The following is a 25,573-nucleotide window of genomic DNA, read 5'->3' on the forward strand; positions in this document are numbered from 1 at the left end:
GTTTTCACGAAGGCCAAGCTCTACCAAAGCTAAGACGACACTGAAAAAAATCTAAAAAGTGCAAAATGTGCCATTAATTAGAGTGCGTTTATAATATATATGGAAAGTACTTAAGTGTTTATTCCTCAGAGAGGCAAAAGTCTGGTAAGATAGTGTCAAAAATGATTTTAGCTCAGATAAAAAGAACCTTAAAAGTTTTCAAGACACTTCCATGGTGATTTAGTAAAATGACAGATGCTTTGCAATTGTTGAAATGAAGCAATGCACATCATCAGTTGCATTTCAAATTAACGTTCCCTCATGCTGCTGTATTCAGGGTATGCTTTCATAGTGACTTAAGCCCCCAGTTCCTGTAAACGGGAGTCTGCAGTGACACATTACGTGGCCTGCCCTTCCTGCTGTATTTTCACCTTGTTGCCCTTGTTCACACGGAATGGGAAAAGCTGATTCAGTCAACTGAGATCTTCAGTTTTGTGACTTGGTTTAGTCCCATAGTGGTGCATGGAAGGTAGCTAAAATATGCTTAAGAAAGGCTGTACAATGAAAAGGGGATGAGCAGCAAAAGCCCGTGCAGTAGGACGGCCTTAAACTGCTACTGGATGTGTCACGGGTCACACACATCCAGAGACATGGGCAGATGTCAGTGCCTCGGAAAGACTGTCCCAGGGTGAGGGAGACGTGTGGTTCATCTCCTGTTCCTACAGGTTACCTGTGCAAGTCTGGGAGAACCACTTCTTTGTACCTCACCTGCTACCTCCAAAACAATCTGCCCCTCTGTCTCAATAATTTAATGAGATGTTTAGCTATGAAACTAATGAGGCCACATTTAAAAAGACAAAAATCACTGTGCTCCATAAATGGCATTCCCTGAGTCAGATAAGTAATGCAGAAAAGCAATGATATGAAATAAACCTAATTAAAGTTGAGGATAACTGAAGTAGATTTAAATAGTTGTAGGCCCAACATCTAATCAAAGTCTTTTCAAGAGTCAGTCCTGACAAGATTCTTCCCTATTACATACTACTGACGTTTTTTGGCCAAAGAAAGAGGTTAGTAAAAACAAAAACAAGATAATATTTTTATTTTTTATACCAATGTCACAATGTTTTACTTTAATAAATGATTATTATTAATCTACTAATAGCACAAGCTATCCCATTCGCCTAACAGTACCTGGGGATCAAATATGACCATATTGCAATATTGTGATTATTCACTAGATGGCACTGAAGTGGAGAATGAAATCAATTGGTGTGATTTTTTTTTCTTTTTTTAATTACATACACTTGAAGTACTTGAATAAAAACAAATGCAGTTTTTAAAGTGTATTACACAACAGCAAAAAAAATTATAAATACGTGGAAATCTGTTCAATTAATGTAATTGTTCATGGGAGAATTAACAAAAGTGTGTTTAAATATTATTTGAAGAAACATATTGAATACTTGAGAAGGTGGAGAAGATGATTATAGCATTGCTGCATGTCAGAATGGTCTTAAAAATTATTACATTTATAAATGACCAATAAAATTGTCTCACAGAGCATCTGTCACATAAGCAGAAAAATTAACTTCACGTACTACTCTGATTTCAAGTGCAACCTGACCATGTTTGAAAAATCTTTCTTAAAAGCTCTCTGCTCCTCCATACAGGGATACTTCTGAAAACTGAAAGACTCACAACTGCTCCATAGCCAATGCACTGAAATGCAAATTACAGACAGAAGACATCATGCATTAACATGCAGTTGTGGGTAACCAGGAAGTTATTGTAGAACGCTAAATTTCTAACTTAACAGCTGTGAGATAGACCCTAAATACAACTGGTCTTAAGAAGTATCTGAGCTGCAGTAATTTGAAGTACTATTTCCAAAAAGGTGATAATTGGTATTCACAAATATATTTCTATCACTAGAAGAAAAAAGCACTAACAGGACCAAACCAGAAGAAAGGTGAGAATTGTGCATGCACATGGATTTGTGTGCACACAAAAACACTGGAAGTGTTAAAACCAATTCACAGTCAAAAGGAAAATGAACTTCTTGAAAAAATATATTACCAGCGTTTTCTTATTTATACATTCTACTTCATTTGGGATGACAACTCCTGCTTTTCTCCACTTGCTTTTTCAAAAAGAAAGTTCCCTAAAAAGTGACCCTACATCACATACCTCCTTAAGAACACAAATGCTTACTAATTCTTAAAAATACCTTAAAGTTTAATGGGAGATTATTTCTGTTCAAGACAGAAATGTTCTGATCACAATATTATTATGAATACACATTTCTGTTTTCCCCAATTCTCATAAAAAGGATATTCTATTTCATGTAAAGCAGTATTTGGACAGCTGGATCCTGTCTAAAAAATGCATGCTTTTTGAGGTGTTGTAATATTAAAAATGGAGCCCCGTTTGGGAAGTAGCTGAGGAAACATCAGAGGGTCAGGTTCGTCATGACTTTGGGCAAAGAGCAGGGAGCAAGGAGCACAGGTCTTGGCCTGTGAAGATGATACTGGTGGCAGCTCTGCTCTGAGGCTGCTGCTGCTGCTAACTGATTTGTGAAGCACAGAGAAGCTCAGGAAAATGACGGTTTGTTGCAAGCTCAGAATGGTGATATCCCTGTTTCCCTGACCATGAGGTGAGTGCCAGAAGAAGTTTCATTTCTGCTTCTTGAGTACAAGGAGAAGCTCAGTGTTACACCAACTGTAGTAGGATTGCTTCAAAAAGAGGAACCAAGGGACAAAAAAACCCCCAACAGTGGAAGCCAGTTACTTTTGCTTTTATTCCTTCCTCTTCTGCCCCTACCCACTAGTGAGGATTTAAAGTTGAAAGAAAGCATGTTACAATTGAGATATGCTGACAAGGGTGGATGTATTTAGATGTTCTGGATCTTCATCACATACAAAGGCTACAGTATTATTAATTCTCCCAAACAGAGCAACATTCCTAGTCCACAGTTTGAAAAAGACAGAGCACATAATTGCTTTTAATTACAGCATTTAGTTAAGTGTTTGAAAAATTCAATTTAAAAATGCAAATTCAGTATTGTTATTGCATGTTCTCCAGGATTATTTGGGGAGAAATAAGTGCAGATATGTTCCCAAAGAACATTACTGCAAATGGTTATCTATTAAGTAAGACATTATTAAGTCTAATTAATTCTTCACTAAGCAAAGCCTCCATGTACAGTCAGGTAGTCTTCCCTTATCTATGCACCAGCAATTCTGCACCTTCTCTGACATTCTACTCTAGAATATACGGTACCTCTGCAGTTGCTGCCACCCACGTACCTTCATCATTAGCAGACAGTTTGCCATGGAGTACATCACCCGGCCCAGGCGCGACCTCCACAGCTCAACAGAGGCTGCAAAATAAGAGCAGCGTGTGAATTCGCACAAATAAATTAGAGGTTCTTTCTTGCCATCAATTACTGGTCCTATGAATTACGATTTTGAAAGATCCCCCTCGTTAACACCACTGGGTTTCAGACTAGAATTTTTAATTCTCAGCCACTTTGCACCATCAGACAGAAAATTCTGCATCTTTGAGGGAACAGCTCAAGCGGCTCTGGGGACCATACACGATGCAACAATTTGGAGCACCAGACAACCGCTCAGCTTTGAGCTCAGGCCACATATTAAACACTAAAAGAAGCCACGCATCTTCCAGTATCAGAACAAAAGGTGCATAAAAAGATTCAAGTGACAATAAGCCTTAGTTTAAAAACATGTAATCTACAGCATTAAATGTGGTAAACTCAAAAATCAAACACAGCTAAAATGTCACTTCAGAGCCAAAACATGCAGGGTGAGAACCGTCTGCGTCTGGGACTGTTTGTGCTTGCCTCTGGCTTAGAGAAATGCTGGAAAAAAATCTGCCAAGCCTGTCTGCTTTCCCCACGCTCCTGGTGCCTGCAGGCATTAAAAGCTGCAGCAGCAGATTTCTCTCCCTTGCTTTGCAGACAGACTCCTGATGCAAGAGAATGGTTCACATAGATCCTCATTCTCTCCTGTGTGACAGTACCATAGATCCATGCTAGAAATACTCCTCTAATCCTCAAAAATAAACATTAGAAGTATTAATTTAGTACATTTGGAAAATAAATGTATCTCAGTCAATCAGCTGTCAAGGTCACGGTAATGATTGGAAAGGGGGGGAGGAAAGGGAGAAGAGGCTCTTTCAACATGATTGTGATAACTGAGACCACTCATTTGTATCAGTAATGTAGTCTCTGATGAAAGCATGGCAGGTCACATAGATAATTCTTTCAGCACACATAAATGCTACTGCAAATAAGAAGAGAGCACGGTGAAATGTCTAGTCCCCTTCCTAAAATCTCCTTCAATCTTCTCCAAAAAACTCCTTCAATCCTCTCCAACAACAAAACAAAAAAAGCCAAAACCAAAACCAACCCATTCTGTGATTCTGTGAATATTCCCAAACGATCTTTGTCAAAAGAGGGGCATAATGTGTGGCCCAAGACTGAACACAGTATTTCATCCACCGTACCTTAAAATAATTAATTACTCCTAGCTTTTGTTTTAGAAATTCTGCCTTGACCACATATCCCTACTGCTGTTAATGGAGAGGATGCTGTAAACCATGAGCAAATATTTTATGCTACACTTCCGTTTTTCTTTCCTTGTGGGTATCTGTAAAACCTGGACATAATTAAATAACACTCCTTTATAATTTCACTTACGTTAATCTCTCTTTTTCCCATGTCCTCATAGTTTGATAACCACATTCAGCTTTTTAGGACTCAGGGGACAACAAATGAGATGCTGATTCCTGCAGTGGAATTATCTAGGTTTCCTGTGAAAAATCCAATAGCACCAGCTCCGGTTCTCAAACAGGACTGCAAAGCAGAAAGACCCGATGTCTGCAGTCTGTGCTATAATATAAACTGAACAGGAACCTTATCTGGAAATTCTGTAGCCCAAGTGGGATGAGGCTTCTTAGCACAGGCAGCAAGGGGTTAATGAAAACCTGCGAAGCAGTAAACATCACTGAAAACCCAACAGCCCACCGCTGTGTGTTACTGAGATGCCTGAAACCCACTCCGCAGGTCTGCACAGCTGTGCTGCCGCTCTAAGCATTTGTTTTTCCTTGTTATTTATCAAGGACTCTGTACTCCACACTGCCATTCATTTCAATAGGAGCTCTGTGCACTGAGAAGTTGCAAAATTGGCATTTTATAGAATGCGTTACCAAGCAAGTGGTGCAATGCTAAATCTCTCTGCCTGTTGAAAAACTGGCAAATGAGGCACGCTGTTCCAGACTAGAGGAGATGTACGTGATAAGTCGATCGGCGTGGCACCTTCTTACACCAGCAATAAGGAAATTAGATGCTAAGCATAATCCCCATAATGAATTAAGGCTGTCTTCACAGAAAGTTAATAAGGTTTGCTTCGGTTAGTCTCACATGAAAAAACCCAAACCCATTATCAGCCTCCTGGAGCTCCAACTGCAGCAGATGAGCAGACAGGGAGCAGACCTGGCTGACCTCCACAGACAGGAGCAGTCAACAGCCTCTGCAAAGGTCCCACGGGCTTTTCTGCAGTCTTAAACCCACAGGCAGCTGCACAGCAGACATACAAAGATCTCTCCAAATTTTCAGCAGCCTTTTCCCTTGGTAACTACTAGCTGCTGCTTTTCTAACCATGCCTCCTCCTGAGCTCATCTCAGCTTTAAAGCAGAAGCAGAGAGGAAAAGCAAGGAGCTAGAAACTCAACGAGAGGCAGACTGCAGGATTATGACACAGCCAGGAAAGAGTCCTTGTACCTTCAAAGGGGATCAGAGTCTTGATTTTACAGGGAGGAAAAAAAAAAAAAAAAAAAAGGAAAAAATGGGGATGATAGGGACAAAAATGAGGGTAGAAAGGGGTAAGAAGCAAAAGGAGGTGAAAGAACGGAGGCAAGAAGAACAGGAAACACACAGAGAGAAGAACAGAAACTTCCAGAGTGCTGTGAATAATTTATCCTTTTCCCATCTCTTTTGAGAACAAGAGTAAATGTATTGATTTAACTATTTTGCAAATGCCTTTATGATACATGCTGCTCACATGTGTGTTCACTTTTTTAGGACACGTCTAGATGGTGCATTAAGTTAAAGCATAACGACACATTAAAGCTGCTTTACATCCAGTCAATCCGAAGACGAGGCAGAACAGTTCAGACAGGTCTGCGTCATTCCATGTACACATTGTTTTAGGAATTTATTTATAATAAAACTAACTCTGCTAACAACTATACGCAGCCTCTTCCTACCTCAGAGGCAGACTTTTAATTCCCACATCCTCTAGGTAAATGTTATCCTAGAAATAAGTTGGTAAGATTTCCTTAGACTGTTAGCTGAAGCTGAAAGGTTTGTGTTGTCTTGCTATGATGTTTTTAACTTCCATATTACCAAACACCATGAGTGGTTCATATAATCCATAGCAATGGCAAAAATGTCACCTCTTGTCCAATTCTTACGTGTACTTGAATGACCTAATTAGTATAAATTCAATTAAAAAAAAAAAAAAAGATGCTTGGACAACTAATTTCTCAGGACAATCTTTATCCAGTAATGTATCTTACACTGCTGAAGTTAAACAACTAAGATAAAAGGAAAAAAAAAACCAACCCAAACATAATCGCATCTAAAATAATGAAAATTGTGAAGTAGATGAATACCATCTAAATCTCATTGTAAAAAGTGAATTAGGTATTTCAGAAGTCTAAGTACATGCAGCTGCAGTGAGACTTTGCCATCTATGCAGGAGCTTCCTAAGCCAGTGTAGCCCTTGTATTATGGCAGTTCGATCTAAAGAAATTTAGTGAATTTCAGACAAAAGGACCAAGAGGAGTGAGCCAAGGCTTAAGATGAAACATCAATCTAGCAGCAAGAGCAATACACTTACATATTCATCACTAAAGGACAGTAGTCATGGTCTTTGTTTCTTCCAAGTAGGAAAAAAATGGATTTAGGGCATCGGTTTGATCAAGGGCGAAACTGTGAAATTAATTCCAGCAAACAGAAGTACAAGGTGCATCATTTCAGAGGCTGAATAGGCTATGAGATTACAAAAATACTGTTTTAACAACTCTGGGGCAGTCCTAGGATAACTTCAGGCATACTTTGGCAAGTGATAAAAACACACTGCCTGTGAAAAAAATCTTTAAAGAATACCTACCTTGTCTGTTCTCCTGTGTAATGTTAGTCATACTTCCATCTTCAGCTAAGCCTTGTTCCAAATTTTCTAGTATCTGTAGTAAATGTTTTAAAGTCACCAATATGAGTTTAAACAGCACTAGATATTAAATACAAAACATGTACGATTGACAGTCTGTATGAAAACCAGCCCAGGCAGGAATGCTTTACCTAGACACAATTCAAAATTACTCATTATTACCATTGCTAGATCAATTGCACAAAGAAAGAAAGCCATTGTACAGTAGGAGAATATTAGAGCTCAGGTTTATGATACTTAGGGAACACTAAATGTCAGCACACTCTAGGGACATAAACGTTTTGTTAAGCAAAACACGAAATATGCTTTGCCAGAGAATGAATGCTAATGACCACAAAGAAAGTAAAACTGATTTATCATAGAAAGCCACTGCCTCTTGACTCCTCCACCCTAAGTATGGGCTCTGCTTTCATCTTTTTGTCCTTAATGAAGCACTCCTCTTAGTTCTTACTGCAATTTCCTTCTCAAAGTTTGGGTTTTATTCCTTCTTTTTATTTATTAAAGATTTAAAATTGTGTAAATTGTTGAGTGAATGAAACATTTTTTGTATTACTGGAAGAATGAAAATGTATACTTAATGAAGCTTGTGTCTTAAGCACTTTTAAAATAAATATGCAAGGTCCCATTTGAAATGCAAGGCAACTTTCCTTTTTCTAACCCATTACAGGTTCTCTAAATTTGTTTACCGATTCCCACAAATCAACTAATTTTTCCTGTTCCATATTTATAACTTTGGGTGTAGAACAATGCTTGAGATTTTCTTCAGACACCATTAGGGCCACTTGCTGTTTAATCAGCTGCTGTGGTTAGCTGATTAGGAAATACAAGACACTTTCTCTTCCGGGGACTGAGTGCACTTCCGAACACAGACATCTCAGCTTCTGTCAGTAGAAGAACAATTTTTTTTTTCCTACACCAGCAAGAAAACATCTGAAATCCTCCAAAGCAGAGACAGGTAGAATTAATCTGGCCTCAGACAGCGTGTTGGTGCCTTCTACAGCCAATGAAGAGCAATTGGTACCCCCAGAAAGCGAGTTCATGCCACCTATTTTAGACATCTTAAGGTGGTAGGAATTACCCTAAGAGATACCAATCTCTTTTCGCAGACTAGAGTAAAAGCTTGAAGTGAGGTGCCATAAATTTAGCTACATGGGACTTATGGGCAGGGAGAGACATATGATGAAATAACAGGAGTTACCACATGCCAGCTGAGCCAGGGTAATTTTCCCGGTACGAATTGTTAGCCCATGACAAATACAAGGCAATGTGATTTACTGCACACCTTGCTCGCCAAGGGCGAGGTGACGTTGCCTCACCTGCAGTTCTGGGAGGCTCTGAGCACACACCAGGAGATCCCGCAGCTTCGTCGACAGGTGGCTATTTATGAGATCGCAGGGGCACACCAGCGAGACTGAATTGCAGCCCCACTTCCAAAAGCAGCGTAGCCACGTAGAAATCACCCACAAACCAAAGCACCACATCTAAGTGTTCGATGCCTGGTGTATAATGAGGCACCTGGTCAGAGGAAAAGCATTCTTCTCTCCCACAAACCAAAACCACCTTAACATCTATTTTCTGTCCAGTCTAAGAACCCTGATCTTCCTCTTCCCCTGGCAAACAGCCACTGATCACTTCTCACTCTCAGTAAGGCTCTAAGTTCTTACTCTTTAAACGGTCTAAAACCAACAATGTGCCTTCCATCAGTGAGACACAGTCTTGCTTAAAAAGAAAACGACAGCCTGTTTAACAACACCCTTCTCTGAAAATGTGCTCACTAACATCATCAAAAAAGAAAGAATTAGATATTAGCATACAATTAGAGTATGACATTAACCATTCTGTGACATTTCTTGGGGATATCTAGCCATCACCTCAAGCTCAACGTAATTAAAACAGAACTTGCTGCCGATTTGAGGCTAATTTTTTTATTCCCCAGGTTTATCTCCTTTTGCCCTTCTTAACTATATGAACATCATCTTCAGTCTTTCAATATTTAGGCATTTCCCCAGTTTTCCAAGAATTGTTTAATAATATTAATGATTCAGGCAGTTCTTCAGTATCTGGGTTAGTTGGCAAGAAATGTTTAATTTTAGCAAATCCTCTCATCTCACTTTTCTACTGATGGTAAACTCTTTATTCGAGCAATATCACATAGGATAGCTCTAAACATCTTTATTTCTATTTTAGAGAAATATGATTGAATGCTTCTACCATGCACTTTAAGCATCAGTTTTACATAGGACCTGTGCTTTTTCTTGTTTTGAATATTTATGAACACACATGCTCATTATTTCACTGGCTAGTATTATTTCACTGAGCCTTCTGTTTCATTCCCTATCAATTGCCTCTATACTGTAACTACTAACTCATACGCACCACCATTTGCATTCCTAGTTTTCCATTCATACGTATCTCTTTCTAATACTTTATTTCTTGTTCCACAACTTTTCATCAGCATTTAGCTTTTTACCTAAAATAACCTTTTTTTGGTGCTTCTGCAATTGTGGCTTTTGAGTACTCCAACTGGTGCAGGATCAGCGTTTTTTCTACAAACTCACCAAATAAGGTGTAAAGACAAATACCCTCCAGATTGAAGTAACATATGAGAAACAGAATACTTATGTGACCTCAGTCACTGAGCCAGAGCTGGACGTTGCATGAAAATAAAAGCCAAAGCCAGCAGTAGCCATAAGACTGAAAAGTTCCCCAATTTGGAAGTAAACCAGCAGACCAGATGTGAAGAGTGTGTATGGAAGAGCCAGGGAGGAACACAACTACTCGTGAAGGAGACTGGCGGAACTACAGAGGGAATGGCTGGTGGACAAATGGCGGGAAATATTTTTGAAAAGTTCTGCAGAGGTAACACTTGCAGAGGCTTTTTTAAGGAGCAAGACTGTTAACCCACTTGCCACTGATCCACCTACGTGTTAGAAGAGCCCAGTACAGCTCTGCCACTTGAAGGATTAGGGTTAACAAGTGAAATACGCTGCACTATGGGATGTGGGCATTTCTAGGAGCTCTCCCTCAATCAGCGAGGGAGCTTAAGTATATGAACATGGGAGGAGTTTACTTTAAGCCTGACTGTTGTTCTTTTCACATTTTGGTCTCCAGATAAGCATTTATTAGCATGTCTTCAGCATTATTAGCACTAAAGTGATCACGCCTATGTTTTTAAATGAATATTTGAAAAGAACAAGGCCTTTTGTGATTTAAATTACTATTGTTACTCTTACTGCTTGGCTGTTTGGAGACCATTTATTTCAAGGTGGACTTACAAGGACAACCATTCGTTGAAGCAACTCATGTTGGGAAGACCAGCAATAAAACAGGGACAGGAACAACTTCACTGGATTCCTCCCCCAGGCTATAATAGGCATTTGGCACTACAGATTCTCTCTCCCAAATGTTGTACCCATAAACAGAGATGTAAAATATTCGACCAGATCTTCATTACAAATTTGCAGGAACACTGGAAAAGCTAAAAATATTATTGCCTATACACGGAAAATGAAAATTATGTTTTTGCACTCGACCTCCAATCCTGCTTCAGGTACCAGAAATATGTAAGAAGATAGGGCTGAAGAGACTGAGTTAGCAAAATAGTGACAAATAAATATGGTTAGATCTTTAAATTGAATGGCTAGTCCATAGTTGACAAGCGTCTGTAGAATGCATACAACAAAAAGCAAGAGGGAATTTAGCAGGTTAAAAGGAGGCATCAGATAGAAAAAAAACCCCCACAATTACATTAAGGAAGAGAAACATAACAGAAGGACAAATTTTCTTATGATAAGAATGCATTAGCATTAACTTGGAATAGCCTCCCAGGGGATGTGGCCTCAGCTCCGTAGGCCAGCTCATTAAAAACTGGAAAACAACCTTGTGTTGCAGAGAGACAGACTAGGTGAGCTAATAGGTCTTTTCTCTCTTTCTGCTTTTACGACTCCAAGATCATCTCATTTGCATAATGACTATTCCTACGCCCTTCTGTAAATACAGATGACCAAAGATTATTTTTCCACTTTTAAAACAGGGAAGTAAAACACTAGAGGCTTTTGGTTGAAAGCTCCCCAATTAGTTCTGTTATAAACCAAATGGTTCCCAAGTGTCATATACAAATATTAAGACTAATGAGTGTACGTCCTTTATGTTATTTTCTTGGTTATGCCATTGGTTTTCGTATGTATTACACACTTCATTCTTGAACAATTCAGGTAACATTGAGACTATTAGACTATTAGCATTCTGCACAAAAAATTAAAGCATATATCTAAAGTATGTTTTTTGTCAGCCAACCCTGACTTCATGTGGTTAAATTATCACCAATTGACAACTTTAAAAACATATTTATCTTTACAAGCTGTCCTTTTTCACACTCTTCTTTCTACAGTTGTCTTCAAATTGCTCCAAAAGACAAGGTATTTAATTGAATGCAAACAAATGAAGTAATCTGCAACAAGGTGCCTAAAATAACTAAACAGAAATATTCCCTTGAGAAAGGTGGTATGTTTTATTTGTTCGGTTGTAGTTTTCTGTGTACTATACTTTAGAAAGGAGCATCCATCAGCACAGACAATGGCCTGCACTGGCTACTGCATCCTGGCTCTGGTGGAAGCTGTCAGAAGCAAAGGGAGACTTGCTGCCCTTCGTGTCTTGTCTGGCATGACAGCATGACAGCAAGAGAACTATGTCGTCCACTGTTCTACTCCTTACCACAAAGGAGAGGAGGATGTACCCTAAAATGGAAGAGGTATTTAATTGCTTCTATTAGTGAGCTCCTTATTTGTATCAAGATGGACTAAAAAATGTCATCATTTAAACTTAATATTCTTTATAAGGACAATAAAATGTATTTCTTAAACATTAAGAAATGTTAGCGTATAGAGAAGGTGTTACCTTGGCGCAGATTATCTTCATGCTATGCAGTCTGTCCAGTGATTCCTGAGGATTGCCGAGGTACTGAGGAAGTTCAGCATGTAAAATCCGCATGGAGAAAGGAACCATGGAACCTAGAAACATAATTAATTTTATTAAGTGTGTTTGCTATAATGTTCAGTTTGTGATTTGTCTACATTACACAAGGTATTTCTCACTAGCGTATACGACACGAAGTCCATTTTACCTTCATATCTGTCTCCTGATGAAAGATGTGAAAGATGACAAAATAAGCAAACTTTTTCTCAGCTGTAACATGTAAAGTATTGTAAAATGTTTTAAACAGGTAAACACATATGTAACCATAATCAAGAAGGCACGGAAAAGGTGCACCTAATTCAAATTTTCAAAACCAAGCTGCGCATGGAAGTACCAATGTTTCATTAAAGATTTTTAGAAACTAATTAAAATGAAGGATTAAAAAAAGTAAGTTTACTCAAGTTGCAGATACATCACTACTCCTAACATTTAATATTTATGCATATTTTACAACAAACGCAGAAGGAATAAGATGAAATTATTGGCCTTAAAAGCATCTTTGTGAAAAAGTTATATAACCAGCGCATGCAAAAACACTTCATATAATCCTTTTCCAAATAAAGCCAATATGAAGGGCCCCTATATTACAGAAAAAAACCCCAGAAAATCAACATGAGTGAAAAGAAATAAAAATGGCATAATGAAGAAAAAAAATACTATAATAATATCAAGTTGTCTGGGACTTTTTTGTTTCTTTTTTTCTATTAAGATCCATATGTTTCTGTAAAGGTCTGAGTCCATGATGCTGAGCAGAGACCATTCCATTGCTCCAAAGATGACTTTTTGTCTGAGTTTTACTTCATTTATGTTCGCTCTTCCACAGACAGTTACTAAATTACTCTATACTGTGAGACTGACCTTCATAAAGATGGTGTATTTTGTGTATTTTCTGGTTTATTGAAAGAATCGAAGAATAGGGACAGAATTTTAAGGAATATTTGGGGAGAAAATTGAATTTATTCCTTTTCAAATTAGTTTACTTTTCTCTTCATTATTATTACAATATTTAGCAAAGACCAAATCCTCTTAAGTTCATGAGCATCTTGGGTGACTTCAAGGGCAGTTTCAGGGGTTTTAGGGACTCCTAGTGTGTGCAATTGTCTTGCTTTCTGATAACTACATATCCTGACACACAGCCAATACTGAACATAAACTAAATACTATTATTAAAAACAAACCAGAGATAGTATAATGGGGAAATAGGCCTCACAAAATACCATGCTACAATTCTAATATTTTAATATAAAATATTTCCTTACTTCAGATATATCCTAAGTGGATTTCCTCTCAAGTCACTGCTTGCCTCATCTTTTCTCAAAAATAGGACTCAGGAGCTTTTTAGAAAGATTTTTGCACCTGTTCTTAACAGGCTTGTATGTCAAAGAGGTAAATGCTATCTACGAGTCACTGCCTCTAGACATCTTTTTAAAGGTTGACAAAATTTTAATCACAAAACTCACTAATGAATGACCTTCAGAGTAAGCCACTTACATCTACATAAATTCTCTTTTACCAACGCTAAATATTCCCCATGGCTTCCATGACTGCTCTGTTCCCTTAATGGATGTACACACGAGTTTCATGAATAATCATACATGGAACAGAGATAAAGAAAACAAAACTGTCTTTGAAAGTCTATTAAGAGAAGGTTATTCAACCTGTAACAAAAGATGTGAAATATTTTATATATGTACCCTGACTAGTACTTAGCATGACACAAGTTCACATGTGAGCTGAACAACAATGAAAAGCAAGGTGAAAATAATTTAACAGTAGATTCCATGCCAGAACACAGAAAAATGGCTTTGTAGACATGTTGTGAGCTTAAGAACTTGCACTGCAATCCTGGAGAAGCAAACGTGACCTCTGGCTGGTTCTGTCTCTACCACCCCCCTGGTGACCCGGTTCTAACTCCACCACCCAACTATAACCCTGCCAAGAAAAGCACTGCCTAAAACCAGATAGTTTGGGACTGTCCTTTTGGAGAAAGTAGTCTTAATTTGCTGCTACTACATGAACCATGCACCTATTCTGCATGCACCATTCTGAGGCAAAGGTATAAAATGGAAAAAATTGGTTCATCAGTAAAGCTCCGGAAAATCCAAGATATAAACCAAAAGGAATCTAAAGTTTTAGCAACATTTTTGGTTAATGACTGTGTTCAGCATTTTCAACTCTGAACAAGTTTGTATTGTAACAGTCTCTTGTAAAATGCAGCAAAAGGTCAACTCGATAAATACTCATATAGAAAAACTGAACTGGTAACAAAACAGCTCAACATAAGGACAGACGGATATTTAATGGAGCACAGATGAAATGTCTCACATTATCCATTTTTATAAAATTTATATAATGTATTGTAAAACACTTTTTAGGATCGCATATTTTGTAAAGTATTGATCTTCTATCTTGCTGACTGAAGCTGCACTATTATGATCCATGCGAGGGGAAGGAATAACCCATTACCAATTTACATCATCAGAAGTGGTGTCAGAGGATGTCAGAATGATGAACGTGACTCCAGGCCAACTTAGACTCCATAACAATCTGATTTATTTCCTATCACAACTAAGACCTCAGTTGTAATAGGCATTCAGAACTATATTACTTTGAAATGTACTTTATTAATCTATTTTTTCTCAACCACTTAGTATTTCCTTCAGAGCATGTGACCAAAAAGCATTCCAGTGTGCTCCTCAGTAGGTAGATCAAGTGTGATGCCAGGTCTCTCAAACAGAGCCAGAAGAATCTGGCCCACAGCTTAAGGGTAGTCACTGTAATGATTTTTCAAACCAGTTTATATTGCTGTTTCACACAGGAAGATCTTGAACTTTAGCATCTGTTCCTTCTCTTTCTATTTGAAAGTCATGACATAACTAGTATCCTGCCAGAAGTTTTACTGTGAGCATCCCGCAAATCTGTCCAGAGAATTTCTGTTACTTACTGCTTATTAAACAGGCTGCTAACTTTATTTAAAACATCGGAAACACCAACCGTTTCTGCCCTCTTCATCGGTTTCCCTGTAATTCTTCTGAATAGTAGATTTTTTTTTTTTTTTGGAAGGAAGTAAAAAACTGTACACGTGCTTTCAAACAAGCGTGGTAACTGGGGAAAACAGAAAACAAATGATCTTTTACCACTGGTAAGGCTGTCTTACCACTCCATGTAAACAGTATTTTGTAACTTCAAGTCAAATCAGATGAGCAAATTGCTCATAAAAAACCTGCTGCACTTATCCAAGTCACTCATCCAAACTTATTCCTTAAATACTCTGTTTATAAAAAAGAAACTCTGAGATTTTTGGTTAAGTATGTTTTCCCAGATACGTTCCTGTCTCCAAGTAAGCTTCTTCTCAGGTAAGTGATATAATATCTGAGTTCCTAAATTAATAAATGGATTTTCTGGTTATAAAAAATGATGATAAATTTACTTTAGATTTGGTAAAGCTTTCAATGAGTGCTATTATATAAAGTGCTAATACAATTTACATTCACATCTCAAGGAGAAATACATTGCAGTAATACAAAATGCATGTGAAGAGATCTGCTTATCAAAACAATTCTGTAACTCCTGGTTAACGGTTGTGTGAAAACTGACAACACTCCCTTCCACAAAGTACACTGCTACTGTATTGTCTCCAGCATCCAAAATCTGAATTTGCAATTTTCTCAATCTAAGAAAATGGAACAATCATCTTTGAACTTGTCTGAAACAAAAATGACAAGAAAGAGCCTGAGAGAAGCAACGGCAAGTTACTAAAAATCTTTTCACAGGGTGGATGGTTATGAACCTTTGTTCTCGCAGGAAGCAAGGTGACCCTTGTGCGACCCGCAGTGGAAGAGAACATCAGGACCATGATGGGTTTGAAATGCAGCCCAGCAGAGCTTCATGGGGTGAGGAGGAAATGGAAAAGGCAAAGGAAAACTGTAATATGACTCTTGTGAATCTTCATCAAAGCCACATCAGTTCACTAATAAAAAAGTAAAAAGCAAAAAATAAGAGAATCGTGGAAAGTGCTGACTTGGAACAGTTACCTCTGAGCTCACTAAGAACTTTGGTTTAAACAACAGGACATGGATTTGTTGTTCTATGATGTCACCATATCATGTTGCGTCAAAGGCTCCTCATTGAGCCTTTTTCTGCTGAAAGAACAACAGTGTGGAGGAGCCCATTCCTGTTAAAAAACACAGGACAGAAAAGGAAACTGCGCACAAATCTACAAAACCAGAGCTTCCACTCTGTCTTGCAAGACACAGAAGTTGAGCCTTTTGGTAAGCATTCCCTAACATTTTAATATGAAAATGGTGACAAATGAAAAAGAGTTGAGACGTAAAAAAGGCACGTCTGAGATTTTAGAAAACACTGTAATTTTCATTTTACTTTGTCTTGGTTAACAAGAAAACAGCTGGTAAGACGTAAATGACATTTCTGGTGACTCTAGTAGATCAGTAATAATAGTGTTACGGAAGTCTGAAAGGCAGGTTGTAGAATTCAGAGTACAAAATTTAATTAAAAAGCAGATTAAGAGCAGGGAAAAACCTATACTTGCCTCAATAAACAGAGTTACACTGGGGAAAAAAACAAAACACGAAAGTAAGATCGACTACATTAACACTAAGCTGTAACAAATACATGTGCTTGTTAGATTAAGAATGACATTATATTGTCTGAAAGGTTTCACCTGCTTGCTTACGGTTAGGCCAGATGTTTGAGGCACACAGCACAACACTTAGTTCTTTGTAATAGGTTCCTATACGAGTGGGCATATCTATTCCTGTGATATCCCACCAGGGACAAGAGAATTTTATACAAACATTGGATTTGGGCATGTGCCGCCTTTTGCAAAATCATTTGGAATCAAACTCATGTCCTCTATTATGTTTCACTCAGTACTGAATTTAACAAGGCAACATGTCAAGGAAATATTTAAAACAAGCAGCATATCCTGTAATTAAAGTGTTTACTGAAAAGCACTGGAGGGCAGATTTCTAAAGAAGTAAAACCCTCTTACACAGCAAAACTACGTCAACTAAGCTTAGATGATTTCAACAAAAGACAATACCCTACAATTACTGCTATGTATTAAAATTTTATTTTTAAGTTAAGTAAGTCTTATTCTAGCTTGATGTTTTGCAGTTGACCTCTGTTGGTCCTCTTTACAGGTTCCATAATAATTTTATCTATAAAAAATTCATAATGGAAAAATGGTTTAAGACTTCTTAGCTATCAACTTTTAAATTCAGTAGAGAATCTTTTTCAAATAATATGATTTTTGATTGTCACTTTGGAATGAATTAATCTCATTCATATATATATTATGATACAAAAGGCAAAATTAAAAAGTGGAAAAAGGTCTGCTGAAAGGAAAATGGATAATCCAAAAGCATGGGAACAGATGGAATAAACAGTAAGATCAGGTAAAATTTTCTAAGACCACAGATTTCAATTTCTATTTATTTATGAACAGCTGCACATTTTCATAACTGTCATAACAGAAACATCACCTCATGTCAATCAAATTCAAACTGCAGCCCTCCTCTGCAGTCTTTTTAGAGCAGAAAATAAAGAGTATTCCAATGGCTAGCTATTTCATCTCTGTATTTTCTTGTTGTGAAATCAGTAACCAGGAATGCTTTCTGATCTGCCTTCTACAGCTTATTCGACAAATCTTAAATACCAAAAAGTAGTAGTAGGGCAAATTATCATTTACTGATAGTATAAAGTCGGATCTTATGACAATAAAAAACAAATCCCTTCTTCATTGGGTAAAAGAGATACAGAAAATTCAGTTTCAGAAAAACATTCTACTTTATGCATATGTAGGCACAGAGAGATGTATATCCTTGCATTTTTATGCTCACACACACTTTTACATACTTCTACAACAGCATATTTGTATAAGTGATAAGAAGATTTTTAAGAGTGGTGATGTAGTAACTTTGAATCCTAGTCTTACTGTCAATTAAAAGTACACTTAAAAATCCAGATTCAACAGACCAACCTCCAAGCTTTTATTGCTTTCATTCCAGAGAGACTGAAGAAGAGATAGGAGCCCAAATGTTTGTAGTCATTGGAAGAAAATGTTTTGAAAATTGTACCTGAAATTGCACGTTTCCATATACTACACAATTTAATTGCACATTTCCATATACTACACGATTTAATTGCATATGACCTAAGAACACATATATTCTGAATTAGGATCTGATTTTGAGAGGTTTCAAAAATACTTTTTCAGTAATCTGGAGTTATTTGCACTGAAGCAAGGAAAACATGAGACAAAGAATGGAGAAAGAAACCTGCAACAATTGCCCTACCACAAAGAGACCACCATAAATCTTACCTGCTGATGAGTGTAGTAGGACAGAATTTAGAAATAAGTTACTTTCTCACCTTTTAAAGAAATACTGTATAAAGCTGGTACCGTCTATGAGACCACATAGGCTTGGCAAAGAAAGCACAATTAAATATTTTAGCAGCACTCTACCCTCTTAAAATTATACATACACTTCCTCACTACAATATCTATGTTATTTTAGAAAAAATTGTATTTGCAAGTCTGACTACTCTGAATAACCAACTGGAACCACAACACTTGAATGGTATTTATTCAAGGCATATTATCTGATTTCATAGGTAGACGGTAGCTCTGAAGCAACAGAACAGTGAATTTAAAGAGACAACAGAGAGATGTACACAGTACTGTAAATAAAATAATTGGCAAACCAGTTCCTCTAGAGGCTTTAATATGTTTTTTACTGCCCAGCATGAGCTTGAATGAAGAACTCTTCTGAGCAACTGCCAGGACTGAAGCAGCCTGAGATGGGACTGTAAGTTCAGGCACAGCAGTATTTGTGGTAACATATGAGAAAACTATTTTTTAAATTATTTTTTTCCCCACACCACTTCCCATTCTGCTACAGTTCTCACACTAACCAAAAGTGGATGAGGATGGAAAAAAAAAAGGCACTTCTTTTATAGCATCATCCAAAACCATGCGGAGAAAAAAGGAAAAGAAGCTTCAGTAAGGCTGCTTCCCACCGGCATAGACAAGTAGGAGAGAAGAAAAAAGGAAAACAGTAAACTCAAAATGGCCAAATGTCACTGTGAGGGAATCACTATGTTTACTGTGAAAGTGTATTGGAGATAATTGCCGCGATCCACGCCTGCCCTTCCTTACGGCACAGAGTGACACCGAGCAGCAGGACCAAGCTGCAGCGAGCAGGCCCACCCTGCACTGCGCACAGTCCTCTGCACCACAGCCCCTGCCTGTAACATGCCTTCTGTGGCTATTACAGCTGAATTCTGGCTGATTATTCTCACAGTAAGAGCAGCGTCTCTGCATTAACATGCATATGACAAGCTTCCTATTATGTCTTTTGCTATTTTATAAGCTTATTAAATGCAATAATAATTATTATTACATTTCACCTTAGACATCAGCACTGAAAACTTGTTTACAGCATGGGTTTGAGTGACAGTTCGAGACCACATATGATAGGATTCCTTTAGGGGGATCTGAATTTCAAAACTGCATAAAAAACAAATTAGGAGCACTCCTTGAGTAAAGAAGGACACATAAAAAATGAAAACTCACACAGCCAACTATTTTTGTATCAAGTTTTTCATGTATTTCTGCTAAAACTTCTAACTACAGTGGATATCAGTAAAGTCATAGAAGTAACGTAGACCTAGTGTAACATGCTAAAGCAATAGGTGTGATGTCTAGACACACTACTTGGAGAGAAATATATACATTATAATTATTTTTTTTAAAACTGTCACTATCCATCTCAAAGTGTCAGAACATTGCAGCACACACTCGCGTATACCTATGGTTGCAACACAGCCACATTAAAAAACCTGATGCTAGAATTAGCAACGGAGTTCATGGGAAAGTGTACAGTATGAATGAAATTGGTTTCTGGAGCAGATACAACGAAGTATTTAAACATATGTTCCTTATTTAGGCACTTTGCACCAGACAACACAAGACAGATTTCATGTTAGAGGAATACAGATGATGCTGTGTCATCACAAGGAGAATGAAAAGCGGAAAGGAGAAGAAACACCCCTATACATATAAACCTCTGGTCAGGGAAGTAAAAGTCCTATTTTCGCTTGCGCACAAGTTTGGGGGTTTTTTTCCTTCATGATTCAAAATAAATTATTCTCAATTATTGAGGCTTTAGAACACTGATTTTGGTAGCATTAAGTTTTCTGCAATGTACTGGTCTATTAACCAGAAACAAGACCAAATTATCTCATAAAAAGAATGAAATAGCATTTTAATGTTCTATTTTAATTGTTGGCTCTAACTCTTCCAGAAACACATGGGCATTACCAATGGAAAGGATATCTCAGGTTAGCTGATCTATCACATGAGAGAGTTTATAAGTATCATGAGGAACACATAAGCAAATGATATGAACAGAAGTGGGTCAGACTGTGTAAATATAAAGACAAAACCCTAAAAAAAAAGTCCTGAAATTCATTAGTCGCGAGAAGGATGACAAAAATTCAGCTTTATATATATCCCACAGAGTACAATGGAGATGTGCAGGAAGCAATCTGGAACAGAGTTCCTGACCTAAGTACCTATTACAAACAAAAAAAATTATATATAAAATTGGACTTTTTGGCTTCTGTCTGGAGATTTAGAAGAAATAAATCCATAAGTGCATAATTTTGACATTTTACTAGAAGATGAGAATGGTTTGCTCTCTGCCCCGCATCAAACATGAATGATCAAAGAGTGACTTGACCAACTCCACTGGCTGACCCCAGGATGCCAGCAGATCCCCCCAGATGGTGCACACCGACAGGCCATGGAGGTGACTGGAGGGGACTGCGGAAACCGGGGGAGGAAGGTTTAGAAAGATGAGATCTTACTGCCATGGTGAAGACAACAGTAATGGGATCCACACACAGCATGGCTGCAAATGCCATACAAAACCTCAGCACAAAACAGAGATTAGTAGCATTGCCAGAAGGAAAAGAGCCTTGGGAGAGCTTTGGAGGAAAATTAAGAGGATCGTATCGGCCATGTTAAGTTAAATTAATGGAAAAAATATTTTCCACTCCTCATACATTTACTTGGAATTTAAATGCTTTGAGGTATATTTCTAGGAGATTAATGGATGAGGGACTATCATCACCGCTGTAAGCAGCTCAGGTATATAAGCTTCCCCTACTTCAAACATAGAAAACACAGAAAACTTTCTAATTTATTACATTTCTTATTATGAATATTTTGAATACAAAGAAATGATGCAAAATGTTATTTGTATTACAATTAATGTGTACATTATTTATATCTATACTCTCATTTCTTAAATTGATTTTTAAGTGCTTACTCCATTTATATACCATGAATCAAAACTAACTTGTTGAAACAAAACTCTTCCTTTCATGCTTGTTACACCACAAAATGATACATAAAATTACCAAGCAGGAGTGGATTGTGGATTCATACTAATACATTCCAATCAAAACATGAGTGATTTATATCTATTTTATTATTTAAATTAGCTGGTTAACGATGCATGTGTACTACATTTCTTTATCCATAATCCAGCACGGTGTAGTTTAATGCTAGCCAGAAGAGAATTGCTTGTTCTGTCCTACATCCCTGCAAATAACATCTCTCTCTCTCCTCAAAACTACATAAGGAAGGTTTGATAGCTGTTCCCACATCTTCACCACGTTGTATTTACATTAAATACCTACAATGAGCAGGTCAGCTCCATTCAACCTTGATCTTATTTTCTTTACTGATGATCAGATTATGGTCCCAGTTGGTATGATCAACTGGTAAAAATAAGGTGAGGCATGTAATAATGAAATAGAATATTTTCCATGTGCTCACCTTTTTACCACAGATACCTTCAGAATTCGTATGAGGTCGCTGCAGTGGTTGAGTGGCTGCTGCAAAGACAGTTCAGTCACAGGACACGTACCTGTGACAGCTGGCCAGACTGTCCAGACCTGTTATGCCCTGTGGCACGAGGACTGAAACACCTCAAAAACTGACATGACCTGCAAGGATTTTCTTAGGCAAAATGACTTATTTTTAATACTGCAAAAGATGTGGAAACATATATATGGCCTGGGGAAGATGACTACTCTGGTGCTGCACTGCATCATGTGCAAAGCTGCCAAAATATAACCAGATCCAAAGAACTGTCCAATCTGATGACCAAAACCCCTGCTCTTAAAAATAACACAGTTCCTTCCCAGTGCACTGAACATATTCAAGGCAAACCATGAAATTTTTGCCTGTGATTGCCTGAAGCATGTGTAAGGTCATGGGGAGTTGTTCTAGGCAGTCCACATTGGCCTTGCTGGGCTACACCTGATCCTTGCATCACTAAACAGATGAAAAAAATCTTCTGCAAAAGATTCTGAATTTTCTTAACACCAGCTTCCCTTCCTCAGAGACCTCATCATCTCTGTATATTTCCAGCCTTCCTCACTGAGACTACCAGCATCTTATGTAAAATGCACTATATTTTTTCAAAGAGTGGCGCTGCGTATTATAACTGTTACTTGCAAACATTTTATTATACATTGTGGTTCAAATATGAAAGCCAAAGAACAGTAAGATCACTCAACTTCATATTTGTATCAGAGAGTTATTTATTTCTAATTAACAGATTTAGAAAAAATAACATTTCAAAATAGTCTGGACAAGAGTAAAATTGCTCTTGAAAATAGCAATTTTTCAAATTCAGACTCCTGGAGGGTGGTGGAGCACTGGAACAGGCTCCCCAGGGAGGTGTCACAGCCCCAACCCTGACAGTGTTCAAGAAGAGACTGGACAACACCCTCAGACACACGGTGTGAACTGTGGAGTTGTCATATGCTGGGACAGGAGTTGGACTCGATGATCCTTGTGGGTCCCTTCCAACTCAGGGCATTCTGTGATTCTGTATCCTGGGTAGTGGAACTATCTGGTTAACCTGTGGGCTACTGGGAGCAGTGCAAAGTAGTGCATTTATAAACTGCTTACAAAGAATTGAAACTGGTGGTATCTTTCTTCCTCTTCAAGAATGGGATACATAGTGAATTACTGATTTTTATTTAGTTGCAAATACTAAGCAAATAATATTACATTTGAGCAGTTTTGGTGTGTGTGTTGTTGTTTTTTAATAAAGAAAATTATCAAATTATCTCTTTTTTTAATCCTAGAAATCAGGAAATCTAAGGAAATAATACCTGCATTAGCATGTGTGCATGGACATGTGAGTGTTAAAAATAACATATTGATAGTACCTGGATGAATTAAAGAAGAAGAGGAAAAGCTTATAGATTCTGTTTCCACAATCTCATCACCCTTCATAGCCTATTTTTGGCTAAAATGAACTTAAAGTTTGAAATTTAAAAAAAACCCAATACCCTAAAACTAAACTGCTTTATTATATTTACTTGTGCAAAAACATTACTCTTTCAAATCAATGCTGTATCATCATCATGAAATACATTGCCTACCTAAATTGTGATGGAATAGTTTTACCCCTTATTGTTATTCCTTATTTCTATCTCCATAAGGCAAACAATACTTTAACACAGTAGTTAATCATGTTCTTCTGAATGGGGGGTGGGGGATGGGGGGGGAAGAAAATAAATAATCCAAAGTTCACCAATGCTTTAGGATTAAAAAAACCCCGAAATCATTGTTTTATAATGACTGGTAAAAATGACTAAAATAAAAAGCATTTTATAAATCAAGTATCTTACCTTTTCGTCCAGGGTATACATGAGGGTAATATTCGTAATAAAGATCAGGCTGGTCTAAATTTCCAAAGGGTTCAAATTCCATTTCTGCATTTTGGAATAGGTTCAGTTTTACCAGCAGTGCTAGTCTCACAAACCACAGCTAAAAATGAATAGATATAAAACAAGGAGAAGACCAGGTCTGTTATCAGCTTCAGTCACAGCCACATCCAAATACAATTTCAACTTTCTAATTGTTTCTGATAAAGTTGAGTAAAGAGTTTCTATGTTACTTACTGATAAGAATCAGGATTTATATTTACATGCTCTTTAACAGAATATTTTCATGTGATCATTAAAACAAAACACACAGGACAGATGCTTTAGGTTTTAATCGTTTGTAAAGGTATTGAGATTTTGAAGATGAAGTTTAAAAACTAGCCTGCTTCAAAATTAGAACACCCTCTCTAAATTGACTTGCATGTAAGAATTATCAAGCTGGTTTTTGTTTTTCCAATCTTACGCATTTCTTAAAATCTAATTTCACTTTAAAAATATTTTGTTTAAAGTGAAGACCTGCTTTACATAAGCAAACAGAAAAAGTTACATGCTACAATCCTTCAATAAGCTCAGCTTTCAGGTAACAATTAGGAAAAGAAGCCTGATTGTATTAAAAACCATGCCACTGTGAGTATTGTCGGAAAAATGTGACAAAGGTGTATCTTTAAACATACCTGTAAAGAATCTGTTGTATGGTTAGTAGGTAGCCCACTTTTTTTATAGCCTTGACCATGTGCAGTTAGAAGCCGCCCACACAAGTCAACTGCTGCCCTCCAGTTTTTACTGCTCTGGGAAGAAGAAAAGAGTAAGTAGCAAAATCATGAGGTCCCTAAAATGCATAACTGCTTATTTTGCCTGAAGCAGCTACATGTACCCATCAGTAATAATGACAAGGTCAGGAGAGCTGGCTGGAGCGAAGGAGAATGTCATTTGTCAAAGCTGCACATCTAATTAGGTAAAAAGTGAAATCAAGCATGAGAGTGAGTTAGTATTACCAGAACACTAAAACATAAGAAAATACAACACCATATGGGATTCTAAACTGAAAGCTCTATCATGTTTGATAATTTGCCTGAATATACTACACTAGTCACAAATTTGCTTTCTCTTTAAAAGGAGAAAAAATTGCCAGCCATATTTCAATAATCACATCCAAGTTACTCTACTGTCATAAAGTATTTAACACCTATTCCTACCTCAGTGACTTCAGTGTTACAGATTATAACCCCTGGTGCAGTTCATTTAATGAAAATAGACTTTCCTAACATAGCCCAGAACACAGAACTCCTATCAATTAAGAACAAAGGATAAGAAAAAATTCAATGCATAAAATGATAAATTCAGAACAATAACAATTGTTTCACCTATACCATGTAAACATTTGCATTTCCATTGCAGGGGTAACTCAAAAATATTCTTTTATATATATACATATATATATATTTATTCATAAAACAAAATCACTCCTAGTTAGACAAGTCAAACTGTCTTGTCACACTGTCATCCTATTAATGCTTCTGCCTTGTATATGCTAATGCAGACATGTAAATAGCTAACAATACCAAAACCTTATAACACAGACTAATGCCTCAC

At 37.3% G+C, this 25,573-nt stretch overlaps 2 protein-coding genes across 5 annotated transcripts in view; both read right to left on the reverse strand.

Annotated features, from left to right (window-relative positions):
• Positions 1-25,573, reverse strand: part of RPS7 (ribosomal protein S7) — a 488,774-nt gene that overhangs the window by 49,798 nt on the left and 413,403 nt on the right. The gene's annotated exons all lie outside the window — the stretch shown is intronic.
• Positions 1-25,573, reverse strand: part of TRAPPC12 (trafficking protein particle complex subunit 12) — a 50,506-nt gene that overhangs the window by 13,116 nt on the left and 11,817 nt on the right. For all 4 annotated transcript variants that reach the window (XM_065632785.1, XM_065632786.1, XM_065632787.1 and 1 more), the window contains exons 4-8: positions 24,655-24,768; positions 23,945-24,083; positions 12,128-12,240; positions 7,175-7,247; positions 3,288-3,361 (exon numbers count right to left, since the gene is read on the reverse strand). In XM_065632785.1, the coding sequence (XP_065488857.1) occupies positions 3,288-3,361; positions 7,175-7,247; positions 12,128-12,240; positions 23,945-24,083; positions 24,655-24,768 (513 nt within the window). The remainder of the gene's footprint in view (positions 1-3,287; positions 3,362-7,174; positions 7,248-12,127; positions 12,241-23,944; positions 24,084-24,654; positions 24,769-25,573) is intronic.

The sequence above is a fragment of the Caloenas nicobarica genome, chromosome 3 (assembly GCF_036013445.1).
Source record: "Caloenas nicobarica isolate bCalNic1 chromosome 3, bCalNic1.hap1, whole genome shotgun sequence".
Lineage (NCBI taxonomy): Eukaryota > Metazoa > Chordata > Aves > Columbiformes > Columbidae > Caloenas > Caloenas nicobarica.